Below are 19,195 nucleotides of genomic sequence, written 5' to 3'. Positions count from 1 at the left end.
TGGGGAATGGCGTGAGGATAGCTTTGAGGGAGGGTAAAACCCAAGGGTGAATCAACTTGGGGAGAACGTGAGGGTATGACAGAACAAACTACTTAACAAGAAATCAATAAAATAAATTTGAATTGCAACAGAGTCTCACATGATTCATTCCAATAGTTTAGTTATTGCTTTGTGGGTATTTAGATAGTTCAATTGATGTTTGTCTCTTCATATATATACATATGTAGGCATTACTTTGTAACCTGCAAAACCTTTGAGTATGTGAACTGAAGTAGTATTTGTATCTTTGTATACGGTCAGTGCAGTTGTACCAATCTGTTGTAAGCTTTTAAATGAAACTGGTAATTGTATATAAGCAGCATAGTTGCAAGCATTGCATAATCAATGAAATTTTTAAACTGAAAGGGGTACTGAATTGTGGTATTTTAAGCAATTAGGAGATGTCTACCTTAGGATCCAGGAGGATTTTGGCAATGGGTCATGATAGGGACTGGGGGAAAAAAGGCAGGCATGCCCCACAGATCCCCCCGTTCCAAAAAGGCAGGGAAAGAAACTGTTGGGTTTAGATAGGCAGTGGAGCCACGCATTCAGGGAAAACTCACTGCAAGGGCTTGCTAAGGAAAGCTGCAATTCCAAGTGTAACTTTGAGAAAGCAAAAGAAACCCCCAATCCAAGAGGACATCTTATTTCTTTCAAGACACCACTACTTTCTCACACAACAAGCAGATGAACATAAATCAGTGTATCAGCTCTTCAGGTGTATTTATACCTGTTATTACTTTGGAGTCCAAGAGATCCTTTGTGCAGTCCACAATGTATTTGTAGATTTGTGTACTCTCTAAGAAATTATTTTTCAAATACGACCCTTAGCACTTTTCACACAGTTTCAGACATGGAAGATAGAGATTTGCCTCAGCTTCTAAACCCCCTTACAAGCTATCTATCCTCCTACTTCTAGAGAATTTTTACTGCATCAGTTGGGTGTTTAAATTCTTCAAAAATCTTTAGGAAAATTAGAGATCATGAGAAAGAATTCTTGCTATAGGTAAAAGCACGCAGTTTTAGTTCTGATTTACATAAACCAGCATGATATAGGATAACATAATCTGGTTCCATAAATCAATGGCTATGCTTGTAGAATGAATCAGCATTAATTAAGGGAGCATAATTATATATATATCACCCTGTCAATTATCTTGTTTTGTTTATACTTTTTGCTCCAGAAAAAAAAGTCCATAGCACTATGAAAATATTAGACCTAAGAGAAAAGAAATATGCTGTATGGCCTCTAATGAGGTATCTTCTTAGGTAAGCTATTTATAGGCTAAGTGGTAAGAACAAGATCATGAACATCTAAGGCTGTAGAACTTTGCATACTGTGTAGTTCAGAATGAGAAGATTCTGCCTCTGCTCAGATCTGGCCACAGTTCGGCTCGAACCCAAACAAAGCTTGTGGCCAGGGCTGTTGCTGTGGCATCGATCTTGTGAGGATAAACCCCTTTGAGACAGAAGATGGACAGGAAATCAGCTGCACTAATATAGCTACTTGACTTCTGGAACAAAGGGAGAACAGACAGGGTGAGCCTCTATGAGCCTCCAAAAGAAGCATGTACATGTACCCTTGCTGTGACAATGTCACAAAGACAGCTTCAAGGAATGTAAGTAGCTGTTACTACATTAAAAAAATTAAATTAGAGCAATATGAAATTAAGAGTGTTGTCTCTTAGTAGAAGTGAACGGCAGAAATATTTTTCTAAGAGCATCTAAGAAAAAGAAAACCATCGATGATAGTTCTCAGAGCCCCAGCTAGATTAATGAATACTATGTGACCTATAGAAGAAGCCAAAGGTCTTCCTTCTAGGTTGTGGCAATTTACATTAGTTTTAATGGCTATTGAAGCTCAGATTTTTGCTTGGGTTTGGGGGTTTTGGTTGTTTGGTTGGGTTTTTTCAGATGTGATTGATAAAATGAACAGTTTCTTTCTTGGATATTTATTTTCCAGAAATTTTATAATAATGAGAAATCCAAGGGAATCAGTTTGTCTGTTTTGTATTTGTGGTTTTATTTGTGTACAGTATTTTGTATATTGTCCATGCTTTTCCTGAAGAACTGTATTACAGAATCACCAACACTGGTTCCTTGGTGCTACTTAACACCGTTTTCAGTTGTCTTTTCATTCGAGACATGGCAGGAGACCCATCCCTACCTGGCTACAACCTCCTCTCAGGGAGTTGTGAAGAGCAAGAAACTCATCCTCCTTTCCTCCAGGCTGAACACCCCCAGCTCCCTCAGCTGCTTCTCAGAGGACTTGTGCTTCAGACCCTTTCCCAGGGTCTATTTCTCTCATCTGGATTCCCTCCAGCACCTCAGTGTCTTTCTGGATGTAAGCAGTCCAAAACTAAACAAAGGATTTGAAGTGTGACCTCACAAGTCCTGAGTAGAGGGGAACGGTCCTGCTGGCCGCACTATTGCTGACCCAAGCCAGGATGCCATTGGTCTTCTTGGCCTCCTGGGTCCATGCTGGCTCTGCCAGCCAGAATGCCCGCCCTTTTCCCTATGCAGCCTTCCAGCCACTGCCTGAGCCAGTAACACTGCAGGCATTGTGACCCAGGGGCAGGACCCAGCACTGGGCCTCGCTGAACCTCGACCAATTGGCCTCAGCCAGTCTAGTCTTAGCAGTAAGAAATATGTTTGCTAGAAAGGAGAAATAGATTGAAAAAACAAACAGCCTGAAAGCAGTATTTTTATTTACATCTGAGATGTCCTGTAGTGTCTCCTGTTAGTTTCTTAATGACGTACTCAAAGGGAAGTTTACCTTAGGAGGATCAAAAAATATCCTGACATGATGGCATTTATCTTCTGCAGATTCTTTTCCTAATTCTCACCCCGGTGATGTCCCCTGCGCTGTCTCGGTGTTCTGTCACCCACGCCTGTCCGTGTGCTGCCATCTGCTCTGTCCCACCGATGTCCCCTGCCCTGTTCCCAGCAGTGCACCGGTGTTGCCATTTGCCCTATCCAGCCGTGTCCCTTGTCTGCGCCGGAGGTCTTCCCCGTCCCACCCCTGAGGTGTCCCTGCCCTATCCTGGAGGTACCCCCCCTATTCCAGCGGTGTTCCTGACCTATCCTGGCGGGGCCCCTCTCCTCTCCTGGCGGTGTTCCTCACCCTGTCCCGGGTGTTTCCTTTCCTAGCCCGGCGCTGTTCCCTGCCCTGTCCCGGCAGTGCCCCCTGGCGGGCTCGTGTGACCCGTCCTGCCTCAGTGGCGCGGCTCGCTGCGCGGGCGCACTCGGCCGTTAGTGACGCGGCAGGGCCCGCGGCGGGCGGGTCGTTGCCGCCAGGGGCCAGCCGTGACGGACAGCTCAGATAGCCAATAGCAGACGGCGCAGCGGGAGGGGCGCGGCGGATGCAGCGCGAGCGCAGGCGCTTCCCTACCCCCCATCTGGGTCCGTCTCTTCGTGCGCGTTGCGCCATCCCCCGCTGCCGTGGCTGCGGCTGCACCGCTGGAGCAGGAGGAGGCGGAGGGGGGAAGCACCGTGGAAAACGTTGCCCGCCCGCCCGCGCTGCCGCCTCATGCCGTGGCGCCGTCCTACCACCGGCCCGGGGACCTGCATGGCCGGGCATGGGGAGCGCTGTGCCCTCCCGCACCCCCAGGGCTGTGGCGCCGCTCGCCGCTCTGCGGCGGCTGCTCGCCGCACTGGGGCTACTGCTGCTGGGCGCAGGTACCGGGACTGTGGGGCTGGGAGGGACCGGAGGGCAGCCGTGTGCGCGCAGACGCGAGGAGCTGGCGGGTCCTTTGCCTTCCGGTAGAGCCTTTCGTGAGGAGGGATTCGCGAGTTGGGCCTGTGTAGTCAGAGGAGAGAAGGCTTAGGGGGGATCTCGTTAATGCTTATAAATATCTCCATCCGAGAGGATGGTGCCAGATTCCTTCATTGGTGCCGAGCGACAGTAAGAGGAACGATGGCTATAAACTGAAACACAAAAAGCTTCACCTCAGCATGAGGAAGAACTTTGTATTAAGGGTAGCAGAGCACTGGAACAGGCAGGCTAGCAGGGAGGTCATGGAGTTTCCCTCTCTCGAGACAGTCACACTCTATCTGGACACGTTCCTGTGTCTCCTGGTCCAAGTGATCATGCCTTGGCAGGGGTATTGGACTTGGTGATCCCCAGAGGTCCCTTCCTGCTCTAAAAATTCTGTGATTCTATGATTTATTTGACTGCTTGATAACTTGACAGACTTGCTCAGCTAGCCTGATTTATTTGTGATTAAAATAATATTATGAATGCAACTGAAGGGAAGTAAAAGTTTTGATGCTTTGAAAATCTGGCTCTAAACCCAATATTCCCTCTGTCATTTTGCTTGGCACGGGTCTTTTTTGTCTATCTGAAAACAAAGGAGTTGATTGTTGTTAGGAGTTTTTTTTCTGTATTCTGCAGAGGTATGTATGCCTTGCACAAAAATTTTCAGCTTACCTACACGAGTCATGGTCGTGTTTAGCTGTAGGTGAGGAATTCCTCATTCTGTTGTGTGTTGTCTTGGGATTGTGACATATTTGTGTTAACTACTCATCACTGGCAAAACATATTGCCCTTATAAATTCATGGTTTGGATATTGAGAGTAAGTCCTGTGAATACTGACTCAGGAAGGTCAGCTAAGGGGCAGGCAAAGAAATTGCTGATATCCTCTCATCACTGGGTGCACTGCAGAAAATAGCTATTTAAAAATTAAAAATGTTGTTATTCAGCCTATTTTTCACTTCTCACAGTTCAGGAGTTTCTCATCTATTTCATTTTTTGGGTTTATTTTAACTCTTCCATGTGTCTTTGTGGCATCCAAAACCCACTTCATGACAGTGAAAAATTTTAGATAAATGTTCCACAGATAAATTTTAGTAGATAGTTTTGCAGGCTTGGACATCTGTTGCATGAAGTTGTGCACCTATTCTTTATGAAGGTCCATTTTCTCTTTGGATGGCAGGAAGTGATCTCTCCTAGACTGGGGGGTCCTCCTGGTTTTAACCTGTGTGAAAAGTGTGGCTCTGTTGCCCTTAGTGTGTCTTGTTCATTTAATTTTTGCTCCTGATAAGTTCTTTGGTATAAGTTGCCTTCAGAAAGCTGTTGTTAACTGTCATGAGAATCTGGAAAGATTTCACATCATACCTGTGAGAACTGTGGAGGAGACAACTGTGAAACATGGGTTTGCTTGCAAGGATGTTAACTGCTTTTTTATGGAAATCAGGTAATCAGATAAAATCTGACTAGTTTGCTTATGCAAACTGAACTGTGTAGCAGTTGTATACCTCTGATAATTTCTTCAGGCTTTTATGTGAGAGAGTTTCTCTTCCACCTGTCTTATTACTGAATTATACTCTGAAAGGTACAGCTACTGCAATGTACAGGTGCGTTACCTGAAAACTTGCACTTCAGACAACTGGGTTTTTTCACACTTCAGTCCCAAAAAAAATGAGCAGTGATGGTTTAGCTGTGGCAGTGCCAGGGAAATAAAGCAAACTGCTTGTCTGCTTACCTACCAGTTCTCCCCCACTCTGGTTTCTAGAAGAGAAATTTTTGCTTTATTCAGTCTAGTTTTTGTCTATAAACATTTTTAGACATTTGACATGTCTAACATCTAAACAATGTCTAAACAACATTACATTATTGCCTTTACCACATTCTTCTGAGGGGCAGAATTCTATATAAAAATTCAGTAACTTTCATAAAGCACTTAAAGGCTAAATGGAGACTTCCTTATTGATTTTGTGATTAATTTAAACACAGAATTGCATCATCACCTTGGTATCTGGAAAGAAATGTTTGGCTTGTACTTGACAGGACGTAGTGCTCTTAATTTTTGTCTAGACAATATGAAGTAATGGATTAAGACATCATTAGTCCTGTCAGCCTCTGAGATAGTCTCCATTGCTTTCTGTCTTTCAACCTCTTATTTCTAAAATGCAATGTTTCCCTAATGGGTGAGTACTGTAAGTTTCTTTTAAGGTGTTTTCTATGGTACTTGTGGGAGTGGAAAAGAGTATTGCCACCAAAGAGGTTTGCTTTTATGTCTTTCTGCTGTCTGTTTCGCTTAGGTGACTGTGAGCTGCACACATCTTGTGGAATTCAGAAGTGCACCACTGATTTTGTATCCTTTACTTCACATCTAAATACAGCTCTTGAGGACTTTGATTTGGAGTTCTGCAAGGCCCTGCGGGCATACTCTGTGTGTACCTATCGCAATTCCAAAGCATGCCGTGGAAACCTAGTCTACCATTCTGCAGTGCTTGGGATCGGTGATCTCATGACCCAGAGAAACTGTACCAAAAATGGACCCACATCCTCCACCAACTCTGAAATGACCCATGATCCTTGCAATTACAGTGGCCACACAGAAGTGAGAGAACATCAGGGGGGAGAGAAGACACCTCCTCCTACTTACCTGTTCTGTGGCTTGTTTGGGGATCCTCATCTGAGGACTTTTAAGGATCACTTCCAGACATGCAAAGTGGAAGGTGCTTGGCCCCTCATAGACAATAAATACTTATCAGTGCAAGTGACCAATGTGCCTGTGGTCCCAGGATCCAGCGCTACTGCTACAAACAAGGTACAGATTATTTTTGTGCACTGTGCATGCTCCGAGAAGTAAAAGGCCAAGATGGTTAAGTCAGTCATTTAGCCCTTAACAGTGAAGAAGTGTATTAGCTTGAGAATCGTCTATGCAGTAGTATAAAAAAGTAAAACTCTTAGCATCATCTTTAATAAGCTTCAAACAAAACAGGTTCTTTTCTTCCCTCTGCTCTTGCTTAAGACAAGAAAACCTGTGCTTATCACCACACAAGCCTGTAATGATACAGGTGTAACACTTTAAAAGAGTTATTGATTATTGTACATCTGTGACTGTCTCTGCACTAATTAGAAATTTTAAAAAATCATACAGTGCTTTGCGTTGGAAGGGAATTTGAAGATGAAAAGAATGGACGTGTCTGCTTTTTATTAATTTTCTAAACCTCACAGCTAAAACAGTAGAAAACAAATAATACTGAAAGTGGCTCAAAAAACTGGTTACCAAAATGATGATTCAGAGCAAACAAGAGGGTGAACTGCAGAGAACTGAGAGGAGGAGGCAAGCTAAATGCTCGTGACAAGGACTTAGTACCTAAACTTTCCTAAACAAGCAGTGGCCTTAAAATTGTACCAAGAATATTAAAACCTTGTTGAGACAGGCAAGACTTAAGATTGCACTCCTCTCAGATACTTTGAGGAGTCTAGAGTAGGAATACATCCGCTAGTATTTAATAACTGATGCCATTTCTTTAACTTAAGAAAAGTCCTAGTCTCTCCCTGCTGGATGCAGGTAGCAAGTGTGACCATCAATTACTTAACCATGCATTTGAAGCTGATATTGTCACATACCTCTTTTGGAGTGGAAGGGCTTTTTTAAAAATTGTGGTAGTGTAGCTCTTGAATTGTCAAGCTACGCCAGGCTATATGTACACAGCTTCAAGACATTTACACCTGAGAATTTAAACTGTATTGTTAAGTCTGGAAGTAGGTTTTTTTAAATTACTGGAGTCAGAAGCAGGAGTTGTCTGTCACAGTAGGGTAGAGCTTACACATCTTCTGTGGAGTTAGCTGGGCAGTAGTATTAATATAGGAAAATCAGTTTTACTGTTAAGTTTGTGCTGGGTTCTGAAGTATTGACTAATGGCAGTGCTTGGATGAATTAACAGAGATTGGACTGAAGCCCAGAATTACATTTTCTTAACTTACGCCAATTTCAAAAACGGTCTTCATTGTGAATGAGTTCTGAAGGTGTATAAAATAAGGGAATGAGACTAATGTGAGTAAGCTTTGCAAAAGAGACTTACATCTCCTGCAATCTCCCCCAGTGGCTTTTTCTAAAGTGGAAGAAAAAGCTGCATTTCATAATGTGCAGTAAGCTTTCATCCTCAGTTTTGCTAAACTCTTGCGGAATTTTCTTTATTTCCTTGTTCCTGATAGTAGTAGAGGAAAAAGTTGAGATTCTTGTGTACAAATTGTGTGGATGGTTAGGGTGTGGTTGTATTAGATAGATGATCTTAAGTTTAGCCACATTCTGAAAATGATTGACTATGGTAGCACATTATGCTGGTATATGTCTTTTCAAAGAGATAAAGAGGAGAACACCAGGAGTAAATGTATGTACATACTGAGGGAAGGTATGATTCTAAAAGGTGTGCCTTCTGTATTTATTTATTTTAAGGAGGTTTTTTTTATTTATTTTTCTTTGATTTGGGTGAAATGTTTTTTTCTTCTAGTAATCCCTGTCATAGTGCAGCTAAGTGTGCAGAAGCAATTAAATAAAACAAGATCTATGGTTTTATTTATCAGCATATCTAATGCTGATATGTTTCACATGTTGCACAGTCCTTGAATTTTTTTCTTTTTCTTTTTTTTGGCAGATAACAGAATTTAGCACACCTGTTGTAGGCTGTAGCTATGATATTTTATAAAAAATCCTCTGCTAGGATTTTTCCCCTCCTGAGGAGCTGAGGGCCTCAGGAAAAAAATGTAAACAATAACTATCTGCTGCTGTGGAATGCAACAGGTGCAGCTGTGATTGGTGCATGTTGGTTGTTCTAATTAAGAGCCAATCACAGATGCAGCTGCATCAGACTCTGAGAGTCACAAGATTTTGTTATTCTATTCTATTCTTGTTCTTTCTAGCCATCTGATGATCTTTTCTCTCTGTCCTTTTAGTATAGTTTCAATGTAGTATTTTAATGTAATATATATCATAAGATAATAAATCAGCCTTCTGAGAAATGGAGTCAAGCCTCATGTCTCCACACATGGGGTGTTCACCTTAACAGTAGGCAAGGAAGGTTGTTTGAATGTACAAGTGACTTAGAAGATAAGTTTTAATATTTCCATGCCCTTGACTCTGTTATTTCTAGTAGGAGCAGCCTACTATAATGACATAGAAAAGGCCTGTTAAGCTATACTATCTCTGCTTCATTCACTCCAGTAACATTTCCCTCTGCAAGTATTCAATTTTAACTGTGGTTGACTATCTGCTGTTGGATGTATTGAAATTATTTTGGCTACAGGGTAGCTTAAAGGACTTCTAAAGAGCTACACTTCAGTGACAGTTTATCTACATAGAGTAATCCCTAGAGTGTGCCAATAGGTCTTCTATCTTCATCATATGAAAAGTTTTCAGACTGTTCCTTTTTGTTAGTCTGGCTGTTTTTTCATTGCACGTATTTGAAATAGGTGTTTAATGGGAAATAAAAACAAAGTTATATGCTGAACATAAATTGTACAGAAGCCCAAGCAAATACTAATCTAAATTTCCCTTAAATCCCTTAATTGGAAGAGCACATCATGTGAGAGTTGTGTATTTACAAAAATGCTCTTGACGATTTGTTTGTAGGTGTTTTGCACATTTGTGTCACTCATAGTAACATAGGTATTTCACCATGAGCAGAGCTATTTTATGTTCTGTGGTCTACTTGAAACTTCAAAATTCCAGTTTTTTGAGCTTGCCTGATGTGCTTATGCCCCTTGGCATAGGATCCTAGGGCTTTTCAGATGGAAAAGGAAGATCATCAATAACTGGGAAACTTGAGTTTAAGTTTAAGCTGTTCTTTCTTTTTCTTTCTGACAGACTTTCTGCATGTATTTTGAGTAGGTCACTGGCATTATTCATGTTTGATTTCTGGAGCTCTAGATAAAGAGCTTCCTTGTCTTGGAGGTAGTTTTGCAATTCCCTGAGAATAAATGTCTATTACAGGGAGCAGGTAGGAAGGGTATTGTACAGTGCATTAGATAGAACATTGGGGGTTTTTAAATTTTTATTTATTGTGTGCTTTATTTGGAAGAGTACAAGGTCTTTATAACCTTTTGCACCTGTGACAGGTGTTCTGGATATCACTAAAGTAATTGTCCCTGAATAGCAAATGAGGCAGAGAGGTCTAGGTGTTCTATAATAGATAACTTGAGGGTGAGAGAGTGAATTTAAGGACACAGAGAAGGAAAAAAACTGCGGAGCTTTTTACTGTAGTGATTTATTTGGCATAAACCTTGGAACCTGGGAATTGGTGCTAACAACAAGGTAAAGGAGTGTGAGGGATAAATGTTCTTTTACCTAGAGTCAAAACACTTTAAATATCTCTTTGTAGCATGGTGTCATTTTTCCAGGAAATTATTGCAGTGTGAGCACAGTGTAATAGAAAAATAATTAAAAGGCAATTGGAAGATAAATGTTCTAAATATTTTAAGAAGTAGAAGGATCAGGTAACTTGTCACATGTCATTACTCTTTTCATCTTTATGGACATTTTGCTTAAGGTAGAGATGAATTTGTCTTATTACGTAGAAGTAGCTTTATACTACAGTTTCACTGGAGGCTGCAATAGAATCATTTAGGTTGGAAAAGACCTTTAAGATCATTGAGTCCAGTCGCAAACTGTCAATTCCACCACTAAACATGATCCATAAGTGCCGTGTCTGCTTGCCTTTAAAACATTTTTGGGGATGAAGACTCCCCAGAAGTCTGGGGAGAGAGAGAAGCTTCTCAACAGAGAAGCCTGCTCCAGCTTGACAACTCTTCCAGTAAATAAATTTTCTCTAATATTCATTCTAAATCTTCACAGCACAGCTTAAGGCCATTTCTTTTCATCCTGTCACTTGCTATTTGAGAGAAGAGACTGATTCCCACCTGTAGCTATGATGTTTTATGAAAAATCCTCTGCTAGGATTTTTCCCCTCCTAAGGAGCTGAGGCCCTCAGGAAAGAAATGTAAACAATAACTGTCTGCTGCTGTGGAATGCAACAGGTGCATCTTCCATTGGTCCATGTGGATTGTTTTCAATTGATAAGCAATCACAGCCACCTGTGCCAAGGCTGTGAGGAGTGACAGGATTTTGTTATACGTTCTATTCTATTCTTGTTCTTTGTAGCCTTCTGTTCTTTCTTTTCTCTCTGTTCTTTTAGTATAATTTTTATGTAGTATTTTAATATAATATATAACATAATAAATCAGCCTTCTGAGAAAAATGGAGTCAAGCCTTGTGTCTCCGTACACACAGAGTTCATCACAACACCCACCTGCTACAACCTCCTTTCAGAGACTTGTAGAGAGAGCAGTGAGGTCTCTCTTGAGCTTCTTTTTGTCCAGGCTGAACACCCCAAGCTCCCTCAGCCTCTCTTCATCAGGCTTTGCTTCAAATCTTTCCCAGCTCTGTTTCCCTCCTCTAGACTTGCTCCAGCACCTCAGTGTCTTTCTGATTGTGAGAGGTGCAAAACGGAGCACAAGATTTGAGGCATCACTTCAGCAGTGCTGAGTACAGAGTACAGTCCTGCCCTCGTCCATATGGCTACGCTTTGTTTGAACCAAGCCAGGATGCCCTTGGTCTGCTTGGCTGCCTAGGCCCACTCTGGCTCATGTTCATCTGGCTGAACAGCCAGCATTCTTTTCCATAGGTCACTTTTTCACTCACTCCTCCCCAAGCTTGGCAATGTTACAATAAAGGTTGAAGTTAATGATATTAGAGGTCTTTTTCTACCCAAACAATTCTAGAATTCTATGAAATGCGTTGTAAAATAACAACATAGTGGTACCTTCATCTTTGTAATTGCATTGTGACACTAGAGAAGATGGCATCATTGTTGCTGCTAGAAATGAAGGGATGGGACTACCATCAGGCTAAGACCAGTTTATTGCTTAGATAAACACCAGTCTTAGAGGCCATGAGATTTTAGAGGAGCAGGCAGTCGGCCATAGTACAAAGTAGTCACAAGTTTCTTCGTTACAAGGCAGTATATAACTTTCTAAACCAATAGACAGTTGCCACAGGATTTATTTTGCTTTTCTAACCTATCACCTTTACTTACTTCTAATGCACTGTGGATACTTTTATCCAATGGGCTTCTAACTCACACGCACACATATACTTCTGTTAAAACTTCTAAACTCTTAAGCTTATTCCATACAACCACACATTATAAACCCTTCACACCATTTTACCAGTATATTTTCTCACTTACTTAAGGCACATTCTCACCTACAACTATAGAAATACAAGTTTATGATTCTTCTGCTTAGTTTCTCTGTGTTGTATTTTTACATCAATCTAAGCTTCTTCTAAGGCTGCAGATCAAACCCTTCCGTGTCTGATTCCCACAGGAAGATAAGTACAAGAACTCAAGAGTTGAAAGTGTTGTTTTTGTTTAAGGCACACAAGCCTTAAATCTTCTACAAACACATTAGGGTCTTCTCTAGAAATGGTAGTTCTATAGCTCAGTAACACCATCTTTGAAAGGTATTGTATGTGCAGTGGAATTTAAGAAAGCTTTGTGATCAGTGTACTCATCAGTACTGGCATCAGTAGGAATGGGAGGATGAAGTCCAAAATGAAATGTGTAAATTTTATGTGTGGGATTTCTTTGGTTTAGTAATCTTACTGTAGCTGATGTTTGTTTACTGTATCCTCAGATAAACCTCTGGAAAGCTTTATTTTCATCTTTCAGGGTGCCGTACTGCAGAAGACCTCTGTACGTGCCCAAAGAATAAGGCTGATATACTGGTGGTTTCAAAGATCTTTCTTTATGTGAAGATTTTGGCATTTGGATTTTTCCATCCTAAGTTTAGAAAGGGCAGCTAATCTCTAGTCTGTAAACAGTACTGTATAAGCAGCTTTGTGAAGGTGTTCTTGGGAACCAGACAGAGTACTGAAAAGTACTGTAGGTACATAAACATATGTAACACATGTTGAATCTGTTAGGAATAACCATTTTTGCTTTTTAATGCTCTCTGATACCTTGAGAATTTAAAGAGAGAAAGCTCTGCAATCACATTTTGGTTCATCTCCCTTTGCAACAGGTTCTGAAGTATCTATCAGTACCAGGGCAGGATACTGAGATAGGAGTGTGCGATAAGGCAAAGCCCATGCAGCACTGTCGTTTTACTGATCTGGCCAATGGATTAGATAGATGTCACCCAAAAGACAACAGAATATTCAAAATCGGTGTCTTGAGCTGCAGTGTTCAAATACAAGTATGTCCTTGGAAAATCTTGATGATCTCTGTTGAGTCTGTGTTTAGGGTGTCCTTGTAACATGGAAGCCTTTATTTATCTAATAGTCTTTCAGCTCTCATTCAGCATCCATTGTTATTGCTAATCTTAAATTAGAGTGAAGGCTTCTTGTTCTTTCTCTGTGTTCCAAAACTGTGTGCATTTCGTTCTTGTAAATGAGGAAGTTCTGGAGAGATCAATTTGGTAGCTGCTTCCTGAGAAATTTTGCCAGGTGCCTTGCTTAAATATTTTATCAAGCAGCCAGTTCATTGTGTCATTAAAACAATGAGACTTCCTTTTGGCTCCAGGCTTGTTCAAGTGCTAACAAGACACACCTTCTGTAGGTGTGTAAATTATGTTTTCCCTGCAGAACAAGGCAAATGTGCTCAAGGAAATAGCTATGCTTCTTTGTCTGAGCAGGCTGAGATAGAAGTCTGTTTCATCCAAACTATGTTACACAAAATAAAAGGTCTTTTACTGCATTATGGCCTGGATTATATGCAGCAATACTAATAATTTGAGAGGCCTCAAGTTTCTTTTCTGTAGTTTGCTGAGCTTACTTTACTGAGAAAAAAGCTGTGAGGTCATCTTTACAGCAACAGGGGCACTTAAGCGTTTTCTGGATTGTGGGCATAAGAATTTCAGCTCAGCTGTGGTTCTCAGACATCACTTTACCAAATTACTTGACCACAGATGGTCTCAAGGTATATAGCTGATACATCTCATGCTGTATAACTGAATAGTGCAAGGAAGAACCATTGGAAAAATCCAGTCAGCACTAGTGAGAACATATGAAGTCAAAATAGTAAGTAGTGTCTGTGTTGTGAGACAAACACTGACAAAGCATCAACCACCTGAGATGAACCAAATGTTGAAAATAAATGTAATATTATTAGGTATGTCTGCATATGCCAAAAAAGAAATTGTTGCAATGAGAGGATAGAGGTGGGAAGACTTGTGTCTTATACAAGTGGTGTAGAAAGGTGGGGCTAATGAGGGCATAGGATTTATTCAAATTGTTTGTAACTGGCTCTTGATTTACCTCTCGCTCTTACTTTAAAACAGAGAGGCAGAAATAAAAGTTGTGCAGAAGTGTGATGGTTAACTGAAACTAAAATGGGAGGTTGCTGTGGAAGAGATTTTAAGTTTAAATTTAGTTTAATAATACCTTCTGATATGTTTTGAAGTAATGTGAGTCTCATAGCAGACTACTTAAATCGTAGACTGTAACTAATTTGATATAATCAATCAATGATGAGAATAATTATTAAAATATCTATTCTTAATGCAAAATGTCTTTTGACCTTTTCAAGAAGTCATTCCCCTCTAGTCATTTTTCCTCTAAAGGAAGTAGCTTATCTGTTTGTAATACTTGGATGTGAATTCTCATTCTAATTTTTGTTTTTGGAAAGCTGCTAGACACTCCAGACTTGGTCTGCCATGTAGCCTAGTTATTCCCGTCAAGTAAGAATGGAGGACCTGCTTTTTCTTTTGTTGTGACCTACTCCAATAAGTAGAAAGGTTTAAAAGGCTAGTTCTAATCTTAAAAAAAATTTGCTTTATGTTAATGATTTTGATGTTGAAAGTCACTCATTCTTCAAAGGCACATCTTTGGGTGTCTTTCAAGTCTTGCATTGTTTCTCAGTGGGCACATTTTCTAGCACAGTGGACTCAAAGTGTCAAATCTCCCAGTTCCTAGGACTAATGTATCTAGGATCTCTGAGCTGTTTGACTAGTTGTTCTTCTTGGTCTTGATTATACCTTTCCCTGATTTTGCATGGTCTCATTCTGGTTTTGCCATAGTTGCCAGCGTTGTGGTATTACTCGGTTCTTATACTTCTCTGTCATTGCAGGATGCTTTCCAAAGTGTTAAGAAACTGTGAGGCAGGAGGTAGTTGTTATGCTTAATTAAATATAAAGTGTTTTCTTTTCCTGACCTCAAGGCTGTTACCACATGCTAATAGTCTTGCTTCCAGACCAACAAAAAGAACAAATTTAACATTTGCCATCCAGTAAAATACTGCTTTAAGCATGTGTACAGGCTGTTTTCCTTAGGTGTGAGTTGTGGACAACTGTCAGGTTTTAAGGTAGTGGGCAGTTCCAGACATATTCAGTTACAAAATGGAAATGGGATTGAGATGATGATTTGTTTCTTTCCACTAATTTTGTCCTTTTCTCCCCTCCCCCACAGATAACTATTATTTTCAAATCATACCAAGACTGTACAGATCAGAAAGTATATCAAGCAATGACTGATGACTTGCCTGCAGCTTTTGTTGATGGTACAGTAAGTGGAGGAGATGAGAACACCAGGAGCTTGCACATTGTGGAGAAAGTCAGTGGCAAATATATTGAGATGCATGCAAGGTACATTGGGACCACGGTGTATATCCGCCAGCTTGGGCACTACCTGACCCTGGCCATTCGCATGCCCCAGGAGTTGGTCATGGCCTTTGAGGAGAGCCAGGATCTGCAGCTGTGTGTGAATGGCTGCCCTTCCAGTGAACGTATTGATCAGAGTGGCCACTTGCCATTGCCTGTGATGGGAAAGCTGCTTCCTTGGGGTGCTGTGTCTCATCCCCGATCAGGGTACACACTGGAAACAGCCACCACCAAATGCCATGAGAAGATGCTTGTGAAGGACATCTATTTTTACTCATGTGTATTTGATCTACTCACTACTGGCGATGCCAACTTCACAGCTGCTGCTCACAGTGCCTTGCAGGATGTGGAGGCACTGCACCCCAGCGAAGAGCACTGGCATATCTTTCCCAGGAGTGGAGTTGATGGTGTGGGCAGGGATAGCAAATTATTTGTCATTCTTGGACTTCTGTGCTTGATTCTTGTTGCATATTTGTACAATTTTTTTTTTTTAGACTCTTAACAAAATTCTGAAATACATGTTGTCATAATATATTGAGTAAAGAGGAATATATATGTATGTACCATGTATATGAAAGGTTTTGACTTGGGGCAACAATCAGATAGGATGTTAACTGTTTTCATGTATGTTTGATTCAGTATTCTATGTATCTATTTGTTTTGCAGATGTTGGAAAGTTATATAGTGTCGCTACATTGAGACCTGATAAAAAGCACTTTATTTTTTACGCATTAGATAAATAAGTGTGTATCTCAGTAACTAAAATCCTTACATTAAATCCTCAGTGCTCTCTCTTCTCTAGGTACTACTTGGTTTAACACATTTTTTTAAACAGAATTAAGTTGTGGCTTTTCCCAAGAGACCTTTAGTTAATGCCAAACATGTATATTTTGAAGGTAGTGAACGGTCTCCGGAGAGAGCTTTAACTTAGAGAACTTCAAGGGAACACCCTTTTCTTTTTTTTCCTCAACAGGCCCTCCAATTGTCTGTATTCTAGAAGGCTACAGATTTATGATTTTTTCATGCTTGGAAATGCCACAATGTATCAATCTTTGCAAAATGTTGTAGGTGTGGTTCATTAGTATACCAGTAAGTATTTGTGTGTGTGTAAAAGAGTGGCTGTTCAGTGCGTAAATATTTTAAATTATTATAATAGAAGAACACTTGTCGTGTCCTGTCCCCGCCCCTGATGAGGAACATCAGTAAGGTGGTATAAGTGACCCCTGGTGGGGTGCACAGAAATTAAGAGATATAGACCATGTACTGTGCGTGTAATCTATAAATAAATTCTCAGTTTTTCTCCTAGCCAAATAGGATAGATAGGATATTGGATAGTTACCTGCTGGATACAGTTGTTATATTTCTTGCTTGTTTCTCTCTGCTGTAGAAGATGTGTAAATTTATGACCAGCAGCTGCAAACCAGGCCAGTTTATTGAAAAAGATAAGTTTATTGAAAGAGATGAGGAAACTAAGATAAGGAACCATTCCCTCAGCAACTCTTGAGTTGTACAATTCCTTTTTAGTGTTTGCAGAGATACTTAAAAGAATTATAACACAGGGATCTGTGTTATTGCTACATCTCTCCTGAGAGACTTTATAAAAATCCTCTTTTCAGGTTACCGCAGAACTCTCAGAGCAGAAGAGCCCTGGAACAAAAAATTACTTTCTGTAAAACTAAAGAAGAGGTGGGAAAATTTGAATAAATGATACAGAAAAGTCTGTGAGATTACAGAACTTAGTGTAACAAGATGATCTGCTAAATATATATGGAGTATTTCAGCTGCAAGGCTAATCAGACAGTGTGAAGGTAAATTGAAAGTGCCAAAACTTACAAGAAGTTATGTCAGATACATGCAAAGAAATACAGACCTAATAAACCTAATCACAACTGTCAATGTTGCTTCACTAAGCTTGGAAGTTGAGGTGTGTGAGAAATCATCTTATCTGGAAGATGTATGTATCAGTGAAGTGAGTTGTGGAAATTGCCGTCGAAGGCAAAAGGAGCTTTAAATATGTATATGTTTACTGTACACAGGAGGCAGCTGTCATACCTGTAGGAACTCACAGGTGTCAGTCTAACACCACAAGCTCTGTAGAAGGCTCTATAATGTGATCATCGGTATTTTAATGCAACAACCAGTCAGCCATTACTGATGCTATCTGTTTGCTGGCCTTTGTCTTAAGCTACCCTTGGATATTAGTGGCTTACTCAAAAGGGTTTTTTAAGTGTCTTCTAGAACACTCCTAACCGTATGCTAACAGAGCTTCTAACAACAGGTGATTATAGTTCTCTGTAGTTGTGGAGTCTGACAACTTCCTTAGTAAGCATGTTGCAGGACTGACAGAGACTATAGGCCTAATCCTTTATTTTGGGTGTACAGAATGCTCCTAAACAAGGGTATTATAAAAAGAAATAGTAGGGTCAATTGCCTGTCAAACCAAAAATTCTTTTTTTCTTCCTGGAAAACCTGTCTGGAAGAAAAATGTGCGTAGAGCATCTGTTTAGTGGAATACAACTGGATAGTACAACCTTTTGTTCTTATGGGTCAAGTAACAGACCTTCGGTGTTGCATTTCCTTTCAGATAACTGCTGTACTGCCAGAAAATAGAATACCAATTATTTACATTCGCCTACTTTATCATTATGACTACCATGCATTTGTTTTATGAGTTTTGAGGCTGTGCATCTGTTTACTTATATATACTCAAAAGTGAAGCAAGCCATTCTGCAAGCTTTGTACTACCTATTGAGAGTTTCATTAGTGGACATGTTCTGGAAAAAAGCCTAGGAACATTATGGCTTTCTTCTCTTCTGAGAAGAGAGACACAGCACAGTTTAAAATCTTGCATTCATTTTCTTCATGTAGGTTCAGCTATTGTCTTTTACACTGAAATTTTCAAGCTTTGATTATTTAATGCCCATCTATGTCTTGACTGGTATAACTTCTTTCCTGTCTTTCCCTGTTCCAGCTATACAATATCCAAACAGGACTAGTAACAATTCCCTTTTTTTAGCAGGTATTCTGTGTTTTTTACAAGGTAAGCATTCTTTGTATTGTGCTGCTAGTACTCTTGAACTGTATTCAAAGCAAACAGGGATTGTGGGGATCAGTGTTGTCCATTAGATTTTATAGTTCTCATTAATCGTCTTATGGAGAGCAACATAACTACAGATTGAGTACAAGTATCTGGGTAAATTTGTGATGCTGATGTAAAACAGTTGCATCTGATCTGATTCAGAATTCTTTATGTTTGTAATTGAACTTTGTTTACATTAAAAGCTGCTATTACTAAATTAACTGTGAACAGTAAGATTGATTACAGCATTTGTGGAGTGGTATGTGTAAGAACTCATTAACTAGATATAAGAAAAGTATGTCACATGGGGTGTGTCAATACCTTATTTATAGGAATTATTTTATGCTTATTTTACATTATTACGTTTACATTATTTTACAATTATTTTAAAGCTTAATGACCACTTCTATTTACACTGTAATGATAGAAAAACATTTATTTATATACACAAAATATGTACATGTCATTGATTTAGCTGAGGGCTAGATCTACAGAAGTTTTGTATGTCTAGTTTGTGTGTGAAGTATCTAAATCTAAAACTGAGACACATAGTAAAGTCTGTTCATCTTGAACCCAGATGTTTCTCTAGGATCTCTAATGCTTTTCATAGTCCAGTGAGCCCCCTTAAAGAATCTGTATTTTGCTGCTGAGCAGAGAAACTGAAAGCAGTCTTGAGAGTTGTACCTGC

General features: G+C 40.2%; 1 protein-coding gene across 2 annotated transcripts; it reads left to right on the top strand.

Annotated features, from left to right (window-relative positions):
• Window positions 1-3,420: 3,420 nt before the first annotated feature.
• On the top strand, window positions 3,421-18,724 carry RGMB (repulsive guidance molecule BMP co-receptor b). 2 transcript variants are annotated; one of them, XM_041398136.1, is made up of 3 exons: window positions 3,421-3,717; window positions 6,164-6,594; window positions 15,238-18,724. In XM_041398136.1, the coding sequence occupies exons 1-3, from the start codon at window positions 3,618-3,620 to the stop codon at window positions 15,928-15,930; spliced, it is 1,224 nt and encodes a 407-aa protein (XP_041254070.1). In that variant the 5' UTR covers window positions 3,421-3,617; the 3' UTR covers window positions 15,931-18,724. The 2 variants fall into 2 exon arrangements, with proteins under 2 accessions (XP_041254070.1, XP_041254069.1); XM_041398135.1 differs by having other exon boundaries at window positions 6,083-6,594.
• The last annotated feature ends 471 nt before the right edge of the window (window positions 18,725-19,195 follow it).

Source organism: Onychostruthus taczanowskii, unplaced genomic scaffold (assembly GCF_017590055.1).
Source record: "Onychostruthus taczanowskii isolate IOZ18803 unplaced genomic scaffold, ASM1759005v1 scaffold140, whole genome shotgun sequence".
NCBI lineage: Eukaryota > Metazoa > Chordata > Aves > Passeriformes > Passeridae > Onychostruthus > Onychostruthus taczanowskii.
This window is presented reverse-complemented; position numbering and strand designations above follow the sequence as displayed.

What these genes read in the sequence shown, in the direction of transcription:
- RGMB (XM_041398135.1), top strand. Translation starts at nt 3,618, where the DNA reads ATGGGGAGCGCTGTGCCCTCCCGCACCCCCAGGGCTGTGGCGCCGCTC. An exon ending in GCTACTGCTGCTGGGCGCAG is followed by an intron (nt 3,718 to 6,082) that starts GTACCGGGACTG and finishes TGTTTCGCTTAG; the next exon opens with GTGACTGTGAGCTGCACACA. An exon ending in GCGCTACTGCTACAAACAAG is followed by an intron (nt 6,595 to 15,237) that starts GTACAGATTATT and finishes CCTCCCCCACAG; the next exon opens with ATAACTATTATTTTCAAATC.